A 19,807-nucleotide genomic window follows, 5' to 3' on the forward strand; every position below is an offset into this window, starting at 1 on the left:
AAGATCTGTTTTTGAATCAGAAGGTTAAGGTCTAGACTATATTTTATTAACAAATATAATACTGTGGACAGTGTAGTAGAGATTATAAAACTACTACAATAATTCTCTTACCCTCTCTCCACCCCCAACATAAGATTTATAATACACATGTGTGTATGTGCATGCATGCACACACACACAATTATATAACACTGTTAGAACTCCTTATGGAGAAAATTCCACAGGTTGTCACCATCTCATTGCCTATAGTCTTTCACATAATTTTCAATGGACACTAGTGAAGCTATTATTGTGTGAGGCGCAGTTTGTAGGAGAGCATGAACAAGCCTTAGGCAAACTATTTGTTATTTATATAATAATTTATTCACTTTCAGAGAGCAAAATAACAAAAGTATCCATTTTCAGAGAGCAAAATAACATTTCATTTCCATTAAGAGACCCTCCCCCCAAAGAAATATATCAATAGAGCTGGGAAGAAAAGACGTTCTTCATTATAAACAATTAGACAATATTAAACAATAATATTATACAGGGTAATTTTATATTTTAAAATGAGCTGTATGTAATAAATAACATTTATTAAGTATTTACTACGGACCGGGCACATTTAATTTTCACAAAACCCCATTAGGTAAGTACTATTCCTATTTACAGTGGAGGCAACTAGATTACAGAAAGGTTAAGTAACTTGTCCTTGGGTATATCCAGAGTGAATGGTAGCACTGAGATTAGAAGCCAGGCAGTCTGTCTTCTAATCTGTGGCAGTGGCCACAGGTTTAAACTTCCATCTATACTTCCCTTTCAAAGTAGAAATTTAATAAAATTTCCTCAAGTAAAATGTCCTTTTGAAGTTTCAGAAAATTAACACAATGATGGTTGGGCAGATGGGCTGTTAACAGACATTATGAGCAATTTACTACAAGTGGAGACTGAGGAAGCAGTAGATATCAAGACACAAAATAAGCTGTTTCCTTAGATAAAATTTCCTTCATAAAAAAATACTTGGAAACATTTCAAGCATACAGAAGAGTGTAGAAAACAGTTACAATTTAATAGTCATGTATCCTTCACCTAAGTTTTAAGGTTTTACCACATTTTCAACAGATTATCTTTGGCAGAAAATAAAACATTATAGATACTAGTGAATCCTCCCTATTACATTCCCTTCTCCTCGGGAACTAACCACTATTTTGAATACATCTATTTTTTCCTTACATGATTTTCCCACTTTGATCTCAGGGTTTTTTTTTTTTTTAATGTTTATTTATTTTTGAGACAGAGAGAGATAGAGCTTGAGGTGGGAAGGGGCAGAGAGAGACAGGGATGCAGAATGAGAATCAGGCTCTAGGCTCTGAGCTGTCAGCACAGCAGCCGGCGCGGGGCTCGAACCCAAGAACTGGGGGATCATGCCCTGAGCCTAAGTCGGATGCTTAACCGACTGAGCCATCCAGGCGCCCCCATTATTTTTTTTTTTTATAACTCTTATGCTATACCATATAAATCTTTCTGCAACTTGCTTTTGTGGGTCAACATTATGTTAATGAACTTTAAATGAATACTAGTAGCATTAGTTTATTAATTTCCATTTTTTTAATATTCCGTGTATGTCAATTTGTCCAATAATGTAACTTATTCATCCATTCTCCTGTAAGTCGACGTTTAAATTGTTGCACCAGAAAAGCAATGCTGCTATGAACATTCTTGCGCGGGCTAGGATAATTATTTATATATTACATATATTATATATTGTGTAATATTCTGTATTAAATGTATATAATTCCTTAACATGCAGTTTAACAAGGGCGAAGACAGACCTTAGTTTTCAGGAAAGGTACAAACGACCATGAGTTGTTCTGAGCAAAGTGCGACTACTTTGACTACCAAGCATTTGGCGGCGGCTGCAGTGACCAAGCGACATTCACCGCTACAGTGTGAAACCACACAATTTTAGTACTTAGTTACTCTTCAACTGTCGCCTAACGGCTTCGCGTGTGTCCATTCATTTCCTCAGAGTGGAGCTCCACGAGGAGCGACTCCGGAACCAAGGTGAGCCAACACGGCGTGACTGTGGGGAGTCCGCAGCGGAAGCTGCAGCAGGCGACCTCTTCTTGGCTACGCCAGGCCACCAGAGTGACAGCGCCAAGGGAATCTCACTGTCCACTCCGAGAGTCCTGGAAGCCGAGGAACCGGGGACGGATGGAGACATAGACACCTGCCTCCAAGTGTCTCTCCACTCGCACCCTGCAAGGCCGCCAGGGCGGTATCCGAGAGTGGAGGCTTGGTCGCGGCCCCCGCCCAGAGCGCAGATTCCCAATCTGGCCTCTTCCAGGGGTGCCTCTTTGCCTCACGCCAACTCCGTAAGGAGGCGCTAAGGCCAACGAGGCGGCTTCCGCAGCTCCAAAACCTGACGTGAAATTGAGGGGGGCGGCACTGACAGAGGCCATCTTTATTTCGGGCAAAACCGCACCCTCGCAGCCCACCGGTCACTCCCTCTCATCGTCCCCGGGCTTTTCGCCGAGAAACGTAGCGCGGTTTAACCTTAGAGGCAGTGTTGCAGAAACACGCACGGAGCCCTGACTATCCGTGACCGCGGAAGGTGCCAAATCCCGCCAATTTAAACATGGCGGCTAAACTTGAGCAGCAAAAGAGCGGCGATGCCAATGAAGTCATGTTCGAAATGGAGAGAGGCGGCGGGGCGGAGAGGGAGTACTCTCGCGAGATCGAAGCTGGCGTTGGCTAGGCCCGGAAGCCTCGTCTGAAGGGGCGGGGGCGGAGGAGGGAGCGGGAGTCGGGCTAGAGCCAGTGGAGGAGTCCGCCCGCTGTCGCCTGCGTAAGCGGGGCAGCGACGCCGGGCGGCTACGCCGCGGAACCGGCGTAGGCGGCTTTGGAGAATCGGCGGGCTGCGCTGCGCCGGGGCTGGTCGCGGAGGGGGGAGGGGATGTCGGTCAGTGCGAGATCCGCTGCTGCTGAGGAGAGGAGCGTCAACAGCAGCACCATGGGTGAGTCTCAGCTTTGGGCCGCCGCGACTCAGGTCGGCGGCTCCAGACTTGGGGGGCCTCTGCGGCCGCCAGACCGAACCGGGGTAACGCCCTGAGGCGATGCGGGGAGCAGCGGCCGGAGGAGGTGGGGTGGGCCGACTGCGGGCCCGGGGCGCGGCGGCGGCGGGCCCGGGGGGAGGGGAGAAGGCGGCGGTGACAGTTTGAATTGAATGTGGAGAGAGCCGAGGCGGCGGTATTTCCTGCGCCGCGGCGGGCGGGCCAGGGGAGCCGGGAGACGTGAGCCGCGGCCTCGCCCGCCCCGCCAGAGCGGCCCGAGCGGGGTCGTCTTCGGCCGGCCCACCGGCTTCCCGCGGCCCTGTTTCCTCCCGTCGGCAGCCGCTGCGCCCGCGGCGGAGCTCCCCTCGTGGGGAGCGGGGCTGGCGAGGAGGGTGGGGACGGGTGCGCGCGCCCCGGTGAGGGTGCTGTGTGGGCCGGCCCCGGAGGGCGGCGGCGGGGAGGGAGGAGGAAGGATGCACCAGGCTGAAGCTGCGGTGGAGGCGGCGGCGGCGGCTGCAGAGGCTCCGGCAACCGCGTCGCCCCCTCGCTCCTCCTCCTCGCCTCTCGGGGTTTCCTTTCCCCAGGCGCGGCCCCGGAGGCCGGTGGTTGGCGGGCGAGGCTGGAGTGCGGAGGCAAGGAGTCTGGTTTGGACTTAATTTTTAGGGAAAAGGGGCAAAGAACGCCAGGGAAGGGCGCCCCCCCGAGGAGTGGAAAGGGTGGGAAGGGTCGCTGGAAAAGGGAGGGAGCTGGAAATCCTGGTGATGTTGAAGGAAATTAATTTTTGAAAATATTTCGCTATTCTCAGTTATGCTCTTCAGAAACCCTTTCATTTCCGTTCCTCCCCCACGTATTGGAAAAAGAACAGGGCCATTTCATTCACATTTTCCACTCCTGAGTTCCATTTCATACTGTGTGTAGAGTGGGAAATAAGCAACTGAGATTTTTCTAACACGTTTCCATTTGCTAAGTTACATTTTGAAAGTGTCCTGTTTCAAACCTGGGATTTTTAGGTTTTTGTTTTTGTTTTGTCTTATAGTGTAGGGAAGGAATTTGTGACGTCCAGGTGTTCGCTTAGTTACTGAAATAACTTACTCTTGCGAGTTTATGGTCAGTGTTACACATGAAGATTTCTTTTGGCTTTATTATTTTGATGGAATGGAAGAACACTTTTCTGAGTGCCCTTGAGAATCTCAATGAACAGATAATCTAGATTTAAAAGCAATTTGCTTGTTTTACGTATCTACGTAATGAGTATAGTCAGTAGTCGTCTTCGTCTCCCTCTTACCAAGTATATAAGCGAATTGAGAAGGAAACTTTTTAGGCATTAAGAGTGCAGGTATGGGAGAAACTTGCGCAGGATAAAAACAGTTACTAAGCTATTTACTGCCGCCTGGAACCCATATTCCCCCCAAATAGCTAGTGAAGGGGCAAGGGGGAGGGCAGGAAACAGTCTTTCATCCCACCCAGCTGTTCAGTGGGTGGGGCTAGAGGAGATAGGGTTGAGTGGAGCTCTGAAATAAATGTGGAAGCTCCGTAGATGGTTTGTATGAGAGCCTTGTGTCACTCTGTGATGGGACAACATGGTGGGGCCGGGTCCTGTTAATACACTTGTTAAAAATGTCACATACCTTCTGAGGCTTAAAGAATTGAAGCTCATAACTGATCATAGAGATTTATTTTATGTTTTATGACAAGTCGATTTTAATTTACAGAAAGAGTATTCAGTTTTTCTAATTTGGTTAAGAATTTTTGGTTTCTGGTTTTGGTTTGGAGATAAGGCATCCTGTGCATTAACTACACGAGAGATAGGGTTATCAATAGATTATGTTTCAAAAGTTTTTGATGTGTGCATTTTCCCATAGCAATGATCGTACATAACTCTATGCCAGAACTTCTGGGCTAGTCTAACACAAGGTAGGACTCCTGACACGTTAGAGCTGTTGTAACGGGTTAATGACACCACACACACACACACACACACACACACGAGTTAGATCTGTGGTTTCCAAGGTCTCCATAGTGGGGGGGTGTTCAGATGACAAGACCAGTGGGAGAGAAGATAATGAAGAGCAGGTTGGTTTCAGACTTAGTATAATTTGATAATATACATATTCACTCTATATTCTATTCTGGGATTGCCAGTATTCTATGACAGCTACCAGCTGAGAACCATGTTTTACATTTTGAGCTGATAAGCTCTCTTCAATTTTTGACTAGAGGTTGAAAGTTTTTAACTTTAACATTTATGTATTTTACTAAATTTTGAGACAAAACTTTGTGTGTGTGTTTCCCTTGTAAAGAAATTTGGACTGTAAATGACATTACGTTTATTGTACCATTTTAGTGATGTAGGAAAAAATGTGTTTTTGTGGAGTACAATTTTAAGGTAGCATGATTATGGGTTAGGCTTGCCAGATGAGAGTATACTGTTATAGAGACTGTTGGTCTCTATAAGCAGTGTTTTGCAGACTGCAGGTTGAGGCCTATTAGTCTTAGTAGATTACTTAGTCTTGAAATCAATATTTTGGATTTCTAATAATAATTTTTTAAAAAATAGAAAAGTAAGAGAAAATAGTACATTGCAATTAGTATGGGTTTTGGGGGGTGTTAAATTTTGTTTTGGGTTTATAACATTTTTATTAAGAATTGTGGTCAAGGGGCACCTGGATGGCTCAGGCAGTTAAGTGTTCGACTTGTGCTCAGGTTATGATCTCACGGTTTGTGAGTTCGAGCCCTGCATCTACCTCTGTGCTGACAGCTCAAAGCCTGGAGTTGGCTTCCAAATCTGTATCTTTCTCTCTTCCCCTCCCCCACTCATGCCCTGTCTCTGTCTCTCAAAAATGAATAAAAACATTAAAATTTTTTTTAATTAAAAAAAGAATTGTGATTAAAAAAAGTAGGAAAACACTTGGAGGATGTGCAGTATGGATGAGTCAAGTCGCAGGCCTTTAAACATTATGGTAGAGTGTGAGGTCTTGGTCTGAGAAGGGAAGACTTTAAATGCTGTTAAGTCCCTGTGGCTTTTTCTTATTTTTGGATCCATGTATTCTGTACTCTATACATGGAGTGTGGTTAGAGAGATCTGAGACCTCCTGCTCCTTTAGAGGATGTCATCTCTCAGAACCAGATGGAAACCGGGATGGGTCCCAAAAGAGGATGGTGTTGCTTAGTAATTCTGCTCTAGGCCTTAAGGAGAAATATACATATTTTTTGTCCATTTGCATTATCAGAAATCAGGAGAGCCAAGTTTTGAGCGGGAGCCTGGGGAAAGGGAGCCAAGGAGGCAGTTTGGTTTGCTTTCAATGTTGAATGCCTTGGGCCAGACATAAAGTCTTTTGATTTGTGCCTGGTGCAGTCCAGCTCTCCAGAGGTAGGGACTACATACAGGGATTTGAATTCAAAGTAATAACAGAGAAATATAGTATAATGATTAAGCGTATGGGCTTTGGTGTTAGGCAGACATGGGTTTCAACCTGGCATTGCCACTTACTAGATGTATCAGTTAGGATATGGTTAGGTTATTGTTTTTCAAACTGATGAAGGATCTTTTCTTTCTTTCTTTTAAAATTTCCAGTCCCCTCTTGACTGATACCATTATGAAAACTATAGCAAAATTTTAAAAAATGAAGATGAAATAAAAAGGGGAAGAACAAGTCCCAATTTTTTATTCAACCCAACAGACATAAGATTATTCTGCTATTAAAATTTCCATTTCTGTGCTCTCAGTTTCTATACTTCTCTGATGTAAATTGATAAAACAGTTCAGACTGGCCCACTGGTCCACAGACCATACTTTGAATAGCACTGTGTTAGACCACATTGCTGTAATAAATAGCCCTAAAAGTCTTGGTGAAGGTAGCTAAGGATGAGGTTTTGCTTGTCATTCTAAAGCTTATGTACCTTATTTTAGGCAAGTGTTTCTTTCTTTTTTCTTTCGTGTTTATTATTTTTGAGAGAGGATGTGCATGTACGAGCAGGGAAGGGGCAGAGAGAGAGGGGGACAGGATCCAAAGCAGCCTCTGCACTGACAGCAGAGAGTCCAGTGTGGGGCTCGAATTCACAGACTGTAAGATTATGACCTGAGTTGAAGTCAGGCACTTAGCTGACTGAGCCACCCAAGTGCCCCTAGGTAACTGTTTCTGAACTTCAAAAGTGCTTGCAGGCTGAGGACAGTAAATAAGTATCCCTTAAAGTTGGGGAGTAAAGCCTGAAGCCACTCCTGCTCACATTATTTTGAATTTTTTAAAGATCTTATTTATGTGGCATTTTCATTTTATTTGCTTTATATGCAGTGTAAAAAGGGTTTCTCTCTCCTTACCCACCAATCTGGAAGTAAAAATGGACTCTCCTGACCCTCCTGAAGAGGTGACATGTGAAATCTGTTCTTTTTACATCTGGGGCCACAACTGAGTTCATTTGAGAGGCAAGGCTCCAGGTCAGAGTTTCTCATTGGCACTGTTGTAATTTAGAGTTTTATACTTCTTTGCTTGGGGGACTGTCCTGTGCATTGTACAGTGTTCACCAGTATTCCTGGCCACCGCCCACTAGATGCCAATAGCACTCCCCAAGTTGTGACCAAAAAATGTTTGCAGACCTTGCCAAATGTCATGGGGCAGGAGGGAGAATCACCCCAAATTGAGAACCACTCTAGCAGGTTGATGGAGAAGCTATTGAGGGATCATAAGAGAAGAAGAAGGAAGAAGTCTGTCTTTCTTTTTTTTTTTTTTTTTTAATTTTTAATGTTTTTTATTTCTGAGAGAGAGAGAGACAGCGTGAGCAGGGGAGGGTCAGAGAGAGGGAGACACAGAATCTGAAGCACGCTCCAGGCTCTGAGCTAGCTGTCAGCACAGAGCCTGATGCGGGGCTTGAACCCTGGAACCGTGAGATCATGACCTGAGCCGAAGTCGGACACTCAACTGATCGAGACACCCAGGCGCCCCAGAAGAAGTCTTTCTTAATCATCTAGTCCATAATTCTTTCTTGTAGAGCTTGCACCATAGGAAATAGGACCTTACATTAGGGATCAGAATCACCTAGGGTGAGGGTCACCCACAACCTTTTGTTAAAAACGCAGGGGTGCCTTTGTGGCTCGGTTGGGTGTCTTTGTTTCAGGTCATGATCTCACAGTTTGTGAGTTTGAGCCCCACAGTGGGCTCTGTGCTGACAGCTCAGAGCCTGGAGCCTGCTTTGGATTCTGTGTCTCCCTCTCTCTCTCTGCCCCTCCCCTGCTTGTACTCTATCTCGAAAATAAATAAACATTAAAGAAAATTTATGAAAAAAATGCAGTTTAGCTGGTTCCCACCACAGACCGTGATCCACAGTCTCTAAGAGGGGCCCAAGAAACTGTACTTTTAAATGTTTTCTGAATTAAGTAACTATTGAGGCATAGGTTTCATACAATAAAAGGCACAGATTTTAAGTGTTCAGTGAATTTTGACAAATATATATACCTTGTAGCTTTTATTCCAGTCAAGATGAAGAAACCTTGTGTCATGCCAGAGTGTTTTTAAAAAATTTTTTTAATGTTTATGTACTTCAGGAGAGAGAGAGAGAGAGAGAAAGGGAGGGTCGGAGGGGCAGAGAGAGACAGACAGACAGACACAGAATCTGAAGCTGACTTCAGGCTCTGAGCTGTCAGCACAGATCCTGACGTGGGCCTCAAACTCCTGAACCATGAGATCATGACCCAAACCAAAGTCAGATGCCCAACTGACTGAGCCACCCAGGTGCCCTACCCAAGAGTTTCTTGTGCCTCTGTGCAGTTTATCCTTCTATTGCTCCATGTAATCACTGATCTGATTTCTAATATCCATAGCTGAACTAAAAAATTTATTTTATTTTTTTAATGTTTTATTTATTTCTGAGAGAGAGAGAGAGAGAGTGCGTGAGCAGGGGAGGGTCAGAGAGAGAGGGAGACACAGAATCTGAAACAGGCTCCAGGCTCTGAGCTAGCTTTTAGCACAGAGTCCGATGCAGGGCTCAAACCCACGAACCACAAGATCATGACCTGAGCCGAAGTTGGACGCTTAGCCAACTGAGCCACCCAGGCACCCCTAAAAAATTTCTTTTAAAGAAATAGTTTTATTGAGATATAATTCATATGCAGTGGGCTCATTTAAAGTTGTTTTTTTTTAAGGTCTTTTCCCCCTAACTACTTTATTGTGAAAGATATGAAATGTGAAGAAAACATGAGACAATAGTAAAATGGTCATCTTAGTACTTTTAAAAGTATATAGATTGTAGTAGTCTTCTGGAGTTTCATAAACAGTAGGCCTGGTATAAGGCCCTTACTGTTTTTTGGAAAAATTAAACCATTTTTTTCCAGTTTTACTTTCTTTATAAAATATATTTGAAGTATTCTTGCAGTGGCAGTTTGGGATTTTTGTAAACTCCATGGTTGTAACAAATACTTGACTACCAACAAGTGTCTCAGACACTGCAAAATAGTAACAATCAATAACGCTATGGCCCGTGGCCTTATAGATGTTATATAGTGTTTTTCCTCATTTCTGAAAATGCTTTTCATTCATTGGAGGAGTTTATATTTGTGAAATAGGTAATACAATCACTTGGTTAAAAATTCAAAATGTTAAAAAGAGATACGTAGTGAAATCTTTCTACTCCTATCCCCAAGTAACCCAGTTTCCTACTCCTTAGGCAACCTGTGTAACAGTTAATTTTTGTTTCTTCTAAGGTTGGTGACATATACAAACAAAAATCATGTTCCTACCGTCCCCACCCATGGTAACATCAAACACACATTCTTCCTCACCTTTAATTTTTCCCACTTAGTGTATTTTAGATTATCCCATATCAGTACATAAAGAGCATTCTTATTCTTTTATACAGTTATATAATTCCATTATATGGATAGGCTATGATTTGTTTAACATGTCCCTTTCTGGTAAGACATTCATTTTCAGTATTTTGCTGTTATAAACCATAACATGGCGAGTAACTTAGAACATTGATTATTTCACATTTGTTAGTATATCAGAACTCTTGAAACCTTGACATGAGACATTATCTGCTAATGTGGTAGTATTGATGTTAGGTCATTACTAGCCTAGGACTTCAACACTCAAGTTCATTCATTTAACAAACATGTCTTGTGCTGTGTGGTGTGCACTGGGGATACTGAGTTAAATGCTGTGACAGTAGAAATAGAAATAGAAATCACTCTTAATGGTGATTAAGAGCTTAGGTTCTAGAGTCAGAGCTGGATTCACATTTTTAAAGCTCAACTGAACCTTGGGCAAATAACAGAATTTTTTTGTTTCCTTCTCTGTAAAGTGGAAATCATGAAGTTATTGGAAAATTAAATGAGAATTAAATGAGATAATAACATCTCAAGTCCTTAGCGTGACATATTGAGCAGATGTTAGCTTAAAAAAATTATCAAACTATATGGCAATTGACTATATATACTTTTCTACCTTCAGTTTTAAGTTTTAAGTCAAGGACTGTGTTGTGTTCACTTTTGTATTCCCTACCTGGCATTTACTTAGTAAATCATTTGTACTGACTTACAGATTTGTAAAGTATACAGTGAAAGTGCAGAGTAGCAAGATACCCTTTCTAAATTGGAAAAAGTAAATCTTAAAGGCAGATAGGAGTGATTAGGCAGAGGAGGAGGAAGAATACTTACTCTAGGTTGAGAACTCATAGTAGTTTATGAGATAAGCAGACATCTGGTGTTCTGTGCTGAGGATTAAAAATATCTTTTTTATTGAAGGATTTTAAAAGGGAAAGTATGGTAACCATGAACATCCTGATGATAATTTCAGTAAGGATAGATAGAACACCAAGGTGGGGCCAGCAAATTGATGGACGTCCTAGGACTAAAAGATAAAGGACAGAACTAGGCGAGTGGCAGAGAGCATGAAGTGTAGGGTATGGCTGCATGGTATGTGAGGGGGTATAAGTGGCGCGTAATGAATCCAGAGTATCTGAGCTTGAGTTAAAGGTTGATTAGTATAGATATTCTATCTTGAAATACGTAATTTAAAACATGTAAGTGAGAGGCTTGGAAAACATCTAAGTATGCATGTCTAGCAGTCTCAATACTAGGAGAGACCTCTAGGATGGAAAATAATTTAAGATTATTATGAATGTATTCATTTGTGCTTTGAATTTTTACATTTACTAACCGAATCTATCATATTGAACAAAAGCTATACTGTAGTTTGGTCACTAAATTTGTTGGTAATTTTTTTTTAGACTTGGTAATTGTGGTTTGGTGAGCAGAGTTGAAGGAAATTGGAATAACATAATTTGTGTGAAATTTCAGTGTCCTTCAAAGTTAGACTGAGGTCACCAATTTCTTAGGTAGTGATAAGATACTATTTACAATTTTAACACATTTTATAGCAGTAGTTGTTCCACACTAACGGTCATGCTAGTAACTCTTTAAATGAATAACATTTTTTATCTTTATATGTTCAGAATGTCCATTGAGATTGTAATTGAAGTTTTTTTTCTTTTTGAGGAAGATTTTGATATGTATTGTTAATTTTAGAGACTACTGTAAATAGTTTGGGTGGGATCATTATTTTTGTAAGAGGAGGCAACATCTTCATAGTAATTTTATTTTAGTGCTTTCTGTTAATACCGTTATTTAAGTAATCAGGGTAATTAATGCCTGATTTCTTACATGTAGCATTCTGGGATGTAAGGTGATCTATACAAGGACATTTTTTTCAGTAACGAATATATGTTCAAATGTCAACACTTTAAACCATTTTTAATTTTAAAAAGAGTAATAGATATACTTCGTTGCTTTTATGATTAATTTAAACAAATTAACCAGGAGGGGAAAAAAGTCATTAAATTATTTCAATCACTGAAGGTTAATTTGTGTTCTTTCTTAATTACATATTTTTTTTCATGGTTGTAATTAGTGGTATATTAGTGGTTAGTGGTTCTTAACCGTGGTCAGGTATTGAAAATCTTTTCAATGCTTAACACACTTGGAAGCTTATTAATTCACTAGGTGTCAGTTGAGCCTCAGAAATTTGCATTTTAAATGTTTCAAGTAATTTTGGTGAGCAGCCAGATTGATAATCTCTGATGTAAATTATATATTATGAGGCAATATATGTAAAAGTACTCTGTAAACTCTTAAATATAAATAATAAACAAACCTCTTCTGCCTTCCTCTGTTATTTTCCTAGGGCCCTAGGGTATTTATTAGTTTAGTACCTTAAACTTGTTTTAATTTACATTTCTTATATTACTAAAGAGTGATATTGTTATGTATAAACTGGTTAGCTTCCCCACTTTTGGTAGAATATACTGAACTTGTTAAAATCACCATCAGGAATATTTGGTTTTATGCTGTGACTTATGGGGCTATTGAATAGTTACGCGAGTCATTTTTGTTTTATCTTTTTTGTTCTTTTTAAGGTTTTATTTTTTTTTTTTTGAGAGAGAGAGCATGAGTGCGGAAGGGGCAGAGAGAGGGAGTGGGACACAGAATCTGAAGCAGGCTCCAGGCTCTGAGCTGTCAGCACAGAGCCCCACGTGTGTCTAGAACTCAACAACTGTGAGATCATGACCTGAGCTGAAGTCAAACACTTAGCTGACTGACCCACCCAGGCACCCCAGTTTGTCCTTGAAGTTTGTAGCTATCTAGTTTGTTGTTACAGATCTGTGTTTTAGTTGCTCAGTTTTTATTTCTCGGTACATTTCTTTATTGAAAGTCTGCTGTCAAGCATTGAGTTAGATTTCTATTTCAGGTTCCTAATTGTGTTCTATAGAATTGATATGCTGAGTGAAAAGGAAATACATTTGAGTACAAATGATTCTTGTTTCATGGGTGTGTAAAATAATGTGCAAGTAGAAAAGAACTGCAAATATTCTTCGTATAGTCACTGTATAATTTGCAAAGATTATAATTGCTCAGAGGACAGGATGGCTTGATGTCTATTAGTTTTTCTCGTTACTGAGAAGTGAATGAGGTAAACATTTCTGTAATGTAAGTTTAGAGACATGAGAACTTGGCATGAAGGAATGAAATTAGTGATCCTAGATAGAACTACAGGCAGTTTTGTATTAGGATCTGTATTAGAATATAAAAGTCATATTAGAGCTAGGAGTTACTTTATAAGATGCTTAATTCAGTTGTGAGCCAAAAAAATTATAACTAGAATGACTTAGCTGACAAGCAGATCCATCAAAATACTTAAATTTGTGTTTGACCTTGGTGCTATGCTGTTAAAAAGATGTAATTTTCTTTTCTTTTTTCTTCCTCCTCCTCCTCCTCCTCCTCCTTCTTGTTTTTGATATCCTGGAATAATTTGGACTTGTTGAAAAGTTGTAGCCCCTAACTTATTGAAAGTTAAATATTTTGTCAACATGGAGCAAATGCAGAAATAATACCACAAGCATACATATGGAACATGTTATTATGAGATAAATGTACTATCTATATTAGTGCTGGCTAGGAGTAAGGGAATAAGAGAGGAGTTTTATCTTTAATGGACACATCTTTATTAGAATCTTTGTTGAAAGTTTTTGGGTAGGGCTGGGGGGGAGATTCTTTTGCTTTTTTTAAAAAAATTTCTTATTTATTTAATTAAAAATTTTTTTTTCAATGTTTATTTTTGAGAGACAGAGAGAGACAAAGCATGAACAGGGGAGGGGCAGAGAGAGAGGGAGACACAGAATCCGAAGAAGGCTCTAGGCTCTGAGCACAGATCCTGGCATGGGGCTTGAACTCATGAATGGTGAGATCATGACCTGAGCCGAAGTCGGACACCCAGGCGCCCCTCTTTTTTTTTTTTTTTTTTTTTGAGAGACCCTGCATGCGCCAACAGGGGAGGGGCAGAGAGAGAGAATCCCAAGCAGGCTCCATGGAAATCACTTACTTGCAACATAAAAGTTCAGAGACATTAATAATAGCTGTCATCTATTGCACAACCATATAATAACCATCATTTATTATACTTTTAATGTGTAAGTGCCAAATATTTCGTATATACCTTACAGTCACTTTATAAAGACATTATCCTGGTCTAAGGCTCAGAAAGGTTAATTTACCCACCAGTGTGTAGTTCTAAGTTTTAGCAGATAATGGAATTCAGATTTATAGCTATATTTATACTACTTTATTATTTGTTCTCTCATTAAAAACTTAGACAATTATTTTAGGGTTTCCTTGTTTGGGCTTTTTTTCCTTACTCAGATTGAGGCATATTCTTTGTATTTTTGTCTCTGCTGATACTGTTCTTACCTACCTTGAAGTACCATCCATCCATTAAGGAAGGCCCCGCTCAAAACTACATATTCAGGGAAATTTCTCCCAGTTATCTAAGCCTTTGATGATCCTTTCCTTGAACTCCTAGAGGACTACTCTTTTAGTAACAGCAGAGTCAGTTTTTTATATATTATCAGTTATTTATTCATGTTTAATATTACAGAGTTTATGGTGGGGTAGTATAGCCTTATTGTGATGTGGGACGTGCTTTTTTTGTTATTCTTTTGATATTTTTGCAAGATCTCAGGATTGGAAGATGTTTCAAATCATTTAATCAAACTATGCAGAAAGTGCTCTCATTTCCCCTGCAGTATACCTGTCAAGTGGCTGTCTAACCCTGCCCTGTCCAATACTGTAACCATGAACATACGTGGCTGTTGAGCGCTTGAAGTGTCTAGTCTGACTTGAGATTTGGTATAAGAGTATAATACACAGAGGATTTTGAAAAGACTTCGAAAAAAAGAATATAAAATGTCTTACTAATTTTTATATTGATTGCAGGTTGAAATTTTGAGTATATTGAGTTAAAGAAAATATTAATTTTACTTGTTTCTTTTTGTTTTTCAAATGTGGCTACTGGAAAATTTTAAATTGCATGTATGGCTTCTCTAGCCTGTGTTAAAAATCTACTACCTTCTTTAAAAAAATTTTTTTTTAAATGTCCATCCAGTTTTGAGAGAGAGAGAGTGTGTGTGTGAATGAATGGGAGAGGGGCTGAGAGAGGGAGACAGAATCTGAAGCAGGCTCCCGGCTCCAAGCTGTCAGCACTGAGCCTAAAGCAGGACTCAAACTCAGGAACTGAGCCCTGACCTGAGCCAAAGTCGGATGCGCAGCCAACTGAGCCACCTAGGGGCCCCTAAAATCCACTATCTTCTGAGGATGCACACTACATTTTTGAGTAGCTGTCACTGTTAATTTTTTTCTTCCTATTTTTGTGTATGTCTGAAATCTATCTTTGATATTTGTATCCAGAAGTTCTCATTTACTCCTTGAGATCAAAAAGATAAGTCTAATTTGTCTTTTAATATTATTAATAATTAATATTAAAGTCTAGACACAACTTTCTCTGAGTCTTTTGTAGAGAATTTGTTTTTACATTTTTTTTAACAACATTTATATGACGGGGTTGTATCCCTCCAACCATTGTTATTACTCCCTTCTAAACTTTCTTCATTTGGTCCATATCTCTGCTGATACCAAGAACTGAGTATCATGTGATCTGAAAATCATAGATCACAATAAATCTATCTTTTTTTCTACATTCTATGTAAGTCTGTTTATGAGGCCTAAAGTTAAATTACCTTTTATGGTGCCTTTAGTTTCTTATTGACCTATGGGCATAACATCAACTAAGATGTTTCTGTCTTCTTGTGATGCTATTGTTTAATCTAGCTTCTTCCCTTTTTTTTTTTTTTTAAGAGGAGCTTGTTGATTGATAGGTGAAATGTGTTCCACCTTCTACTCCATTTGCGGTCACATTTTATAGTTCTGAACTAATCTGAAATTTTGTCTTCAGATTCCAGTTTAGGGTGGGGAAAAAGGACATGGTTTGTATCCAAATATTTCCATATTAATTTCATTTAGATTTTGAGTGTGTCATATAAAGTATTTGTTATCTTTCTTAGCTTGTATAGTCCTCAGATTTGACAAGCAGACCTTTCTGTTTTTGTGTAAAATAAGGTTATCTGGGCTTAATTAAGAACGGATCTTTGTGATGTGTAATTATGCTGAAGTTGACATACATCTAGTCACCTATTAGTCCACCTTATTTTCTTAGTATTCCAGCCTTTGTTTCTCTACCTTGCTCATCACAATTTGACATCTTGTGAGAATTTGTTCCTGTAATTTCTTCCTTTGCAGGCTAATGAATGAATTGGTCAGAAATGGAAAATAAAGAACATCTGACTTAAGCTATTAAGAAAAATCCATACTGAGGTGCCTGGGTAGCTCAGTTGGTTAAGTGTCTGACTTCACCTCAGGTCATCATCTCACACTGTGAGTTTGAGCCCCTTGTTGAGCTCTGTGCTGACAGCTTAGAGCCTGGATGGAGCCTGCTTTGTATTCTGTGTCTCCTTCTCTCTCTGCCCCTCCCCCGGTCATGCTTTGGCTGTCTCCTTCAAAAATAAACATTATTTAAAAAAATCTATACTGACTTGCGGTTCTCATTACTTCATTTTCTCTCTGTGTGATCCTTTTGATTTTTGTTTTAATGGGAATGCTTCAAGTTCTTTAATAATAACTTGGAAAATAGGAGATAGTATAAAACCAAATTACTTCTAAGTCTAATTTGCAAAATGCTGCATAGATTAAAATTTGGATATATTTTCTTTTGGCTTTCTTCTTTGTAGACTTCTAAAAAAACTGTAATGATGGTGATAAATGATTACATTTTGCTTGGGTAAATACTTAGGTTAAGTCATAGATAGATCTATGCTTAACTTTTAAAGAAATTCCCAAACCATTTCCCAAAATAGTTGTAACATTTTATGTTCCCATCAGCAGTGTATAAGAACTCTAGTTACTTCGCATACTCAGCAACACTTGGGTTGGTCACTTTTATAAATTTTTGCCATTCTAGTAGAATTGTAGAGATACCTCATTATGATTTTAATTTGCGTTTTCCTAATGACTTATGATTTTGCAGGTCTTAAGTGCTTATTTGCCAACCATAGATCTTTGGGGATCAGTTGAAATCATTGGTCCATTTTTAAGGTGGTTTATTTGTCTTAATTGAGTTGTATATTTTAAATACTAGTGCTTTGTTAAACTAGTCATTTATTTCTCATTATAGTTTTTATCCACTATCAGTTTTTGTTTGTCACAATTATTATTGTACAGTTAGCCCTACTATGATTTTCTGTTTTCATTTAGCTACGTTTTTAATTGGAATTCTTTGTAAGAAAGAGCTATTTTGTTTCATGTCATTTATTCATTTATTAATAACAGTATGAACATATGAAATTAATTTTATCAGTTTTATTGCTCAAATTGTCCTGGGTTTGACCATTGGGAGCTCTTTCAAGTTGGCCCCTATTCATCCTTTCAGGATGCCTTACCAGTTTTAGGGAGCACTCCCTTACTCTCTGATTGATCTTGTGTTTTCCTACCTAAGTCCTGGAATCAATCATTATTCCAAGGAGTCCAGGTTCCTTTTATTTGAGAATGGTATTTAGAAACCAAGATCTGAGCACCGAAAGTGTTCATTGCTATTAGGATGTCATTGTTTCTAGGTGTTTCAAGTGGATCTAGGAAATTGTGTATTTATATACATTTAAATATCCATGTTCATATGTACCTGTGGGTTTGTGTGTGTGTGTGTGTGTGTGTGTGTGTGTGTATAAAATGAGGAATTTGTATTGATAAACCAGTTCCAGTGCATTGACATAAGGTTCATTCTAGCTTTTTTCTTTTCCTTATTTGTAACTCCTTTCTTCAAAGTGAAAAACCTGGCTCTCATCCACAGTTTATTATATATTTAATTCTGGTATATTTGTAACTGTATTTCATAATTATTTTATAGGCACGTTTACTTACTTGATTGTAGTCTTTAGTGTATACTTTTTTTAACTTTAGTCTTAAACTGTACAGTCAGAATATGTTTTCTAAAATTGTGTTCTATTCTTTGTCACCATGTTCAGTGAAGTTATGTTACTCATTTGAAATACATTTCACTTGTTACTGTTTCTAGTCCATTCTGAGCTCTTCTGTCAGCTTTGCTGATTTGGATTCTTATTTATTGGGACATGTGAAACATTACTGTGGTGTTAATAGTCAACACTATAAAATAGTATGTCGAGAAGCATCTGCCCCACCTCTCATCTTTTACCTTGTTCTCATTCCCTCTGTCACTCCCCTTCCCCCCCCCCCCCCCGCCCCATGTGTATGTGTAACCAATGTCATTAGTTTCTGGTTTAATTTATTCTTATCTTTTTGCACAAATGAGATACATGTAAGGAGATAAACAAGTCAAATATGAAAGGTAGTATATACACTACATACCTGGTTCTATAACAGCTTTATTGAGATATAATTCATATGTACTGTAAAATTCCCCCTTTAAATTGTACAGTTCTGTTGTCTTGGTATATTCATAGGGGTGTGCAGCAATCCCCCTATCTACTTTTAGGATATTGTCATCAACTGCAAAAGAAACCTTGTACCTATTAGCAGTTACTACTCCATTTGCTTTGCTTCCCAGGTTTTGGCAACCACTAATCCATTTTCCATTTTTACATATTTGCCTGTTATGGGCATTTCATAAAAATGGAATCATAGAATATTTGGTGCTTTGTGATTAGCTTCTTTCAAGATGCATCTATGTTGTAGCATATATTAGTAGTTTGTTTCTTTGTTTTTTTTTTTGAGTAATATTTCATTATATAGATAATAACACATTTTGTTCATCCATTCACCGATTGATGGGCATTTGGGTTTCTCCTTTTTGGCTATTGTGAATAAAGCTACTTTGCATTTTTAAGTACAAGTTGCTGTTTGGCCTTATGCTTCCACTTTCCTTGGATGTGTACCTAAGAATGGAATTGCTGGATCATAGGGTAGCTGTGTGTTTAACTTTCTGAGGAACTGCTAGTCTCTGCCAAAGCAGCTCTGGCATTTTGCATTCTGCCAGCAACGTCTGAGGGCTTCAGTTTCTCCACATCTCTGTATATACTTAACATTGTTTGCCTTTTTTATTTTAACTGTCTTAGTAGGTGTGAGGTACTATTACTGTAGTTTTAATTTGTACCTCTCTAATGGCTAACGATGTTAAGCATCTTTTTGAGTGCTTATTGGCAACTTGTATATCTTCCTTGGAAGAAAGGCTATTCAAGTGCTTTACCCAATTTTTAATAAGGTTGTCTTTTTATAGTTCAGTTGTAAGAATTCTTTATATATTCTGGATATAAGTCCTTTATTAGATTGATGATTTGCAGATACTTTCTGCCATTCAATGGGTTGTCTTCACTTTCTTGACAGTATTCTGTGAAGCACAAATGTTTTAAATTTTGGTGAAATACAGTTTATCTTTTTTTTTAAATTGCTGTATTTTGGTGTCCTATTTAAGAAACCCTAATCCAAGGTTATGAGGATTTATGACTGTTTTCTTCTAAGAGTTTTATGAATCTTGACCTTACATTTGGGTCTTTGATCCATTTTAGTTTTTAAAAAATGATTATTTATTTTGAGGGGGGAGGAGTAGGGGATGAGAGAGAGAATCCCAAGCAGGCTCTGCACTGTCAGTACAGAGCCCAATGTGGGGCTTAATACCACCAATCTCAAGATCATGACCTGAACTGAAATCAAGAGTCGGATGCTTCACTGAATGAGGCCACCCAGGCTCCCCTGATCCATTTTGAATTAACTTTTGTGTATGGTGTGAATTGGGTATCCAGTTTCATTCTTTTGTATGTGAATATCCAGTAGTCCTAGTAGCATCTTTTGTTGAGAAAACTGTTCTTTCTCCATTAAGTTGCCTTAGCAACCTTGTAGAAGAATAGTTGACCAGAAATGTAAGGGT

General features: G+C 39.2%; 1 protein-coding gene across 6 annotated transcripts in view; it reads left to right on the forward strand.

Moving 5' to 3' along the window:
• The first annotated feature begins 2,812 nt into the window (after positions 1–2,812).
• The window catches only part of SEPTIN7 (septin 7), a 113,892-nt gene continuing 96,897 nt past the window's right edge, over positions 2,813–19,807 (forward strand). For 2 of the 6 annotated variants that reach the window (XM_039239158.1, XM_039239160.1), the window contains exons 1-2: positions 2,813–2,999; positions 4,503–4,504. In XM_039239158.1, the coding sequence (XP_039095089.1) occupies positions 2,939–2,999; positions 4,503–4,504 (63 nt within the window). In that variant the 5' untranslated portion in view covers positions 2,813–2,938. Of the gene's footprint in view, positions 3,000–3,035; positions 3,124–4,502; positions 4,505–15,191; positions 15,197–19,807 lie in introns of those variants that run through there. The other 4 variants (XM_039239157.1, XM_039239159.1, XM_039239161.1 and 1 more) reach the window with 3 other exon arrangements.

Source organism: Hyaena hyaena, unplaced genomic scaffold (assembly GCF_003009895.1).
Source record: "Hyaena hyaena isolate Hyena2069 unplaced genomic scaffold, ASM300989v1 scaffold_153, whole genome shotgun sequence".
NCBI classification, from domain to species: Eukaryota; Metazoa; Chordata; class Mammalia; order Carnivora; family Hyaenidae; genus Hyaena; species Hyaena hyaena.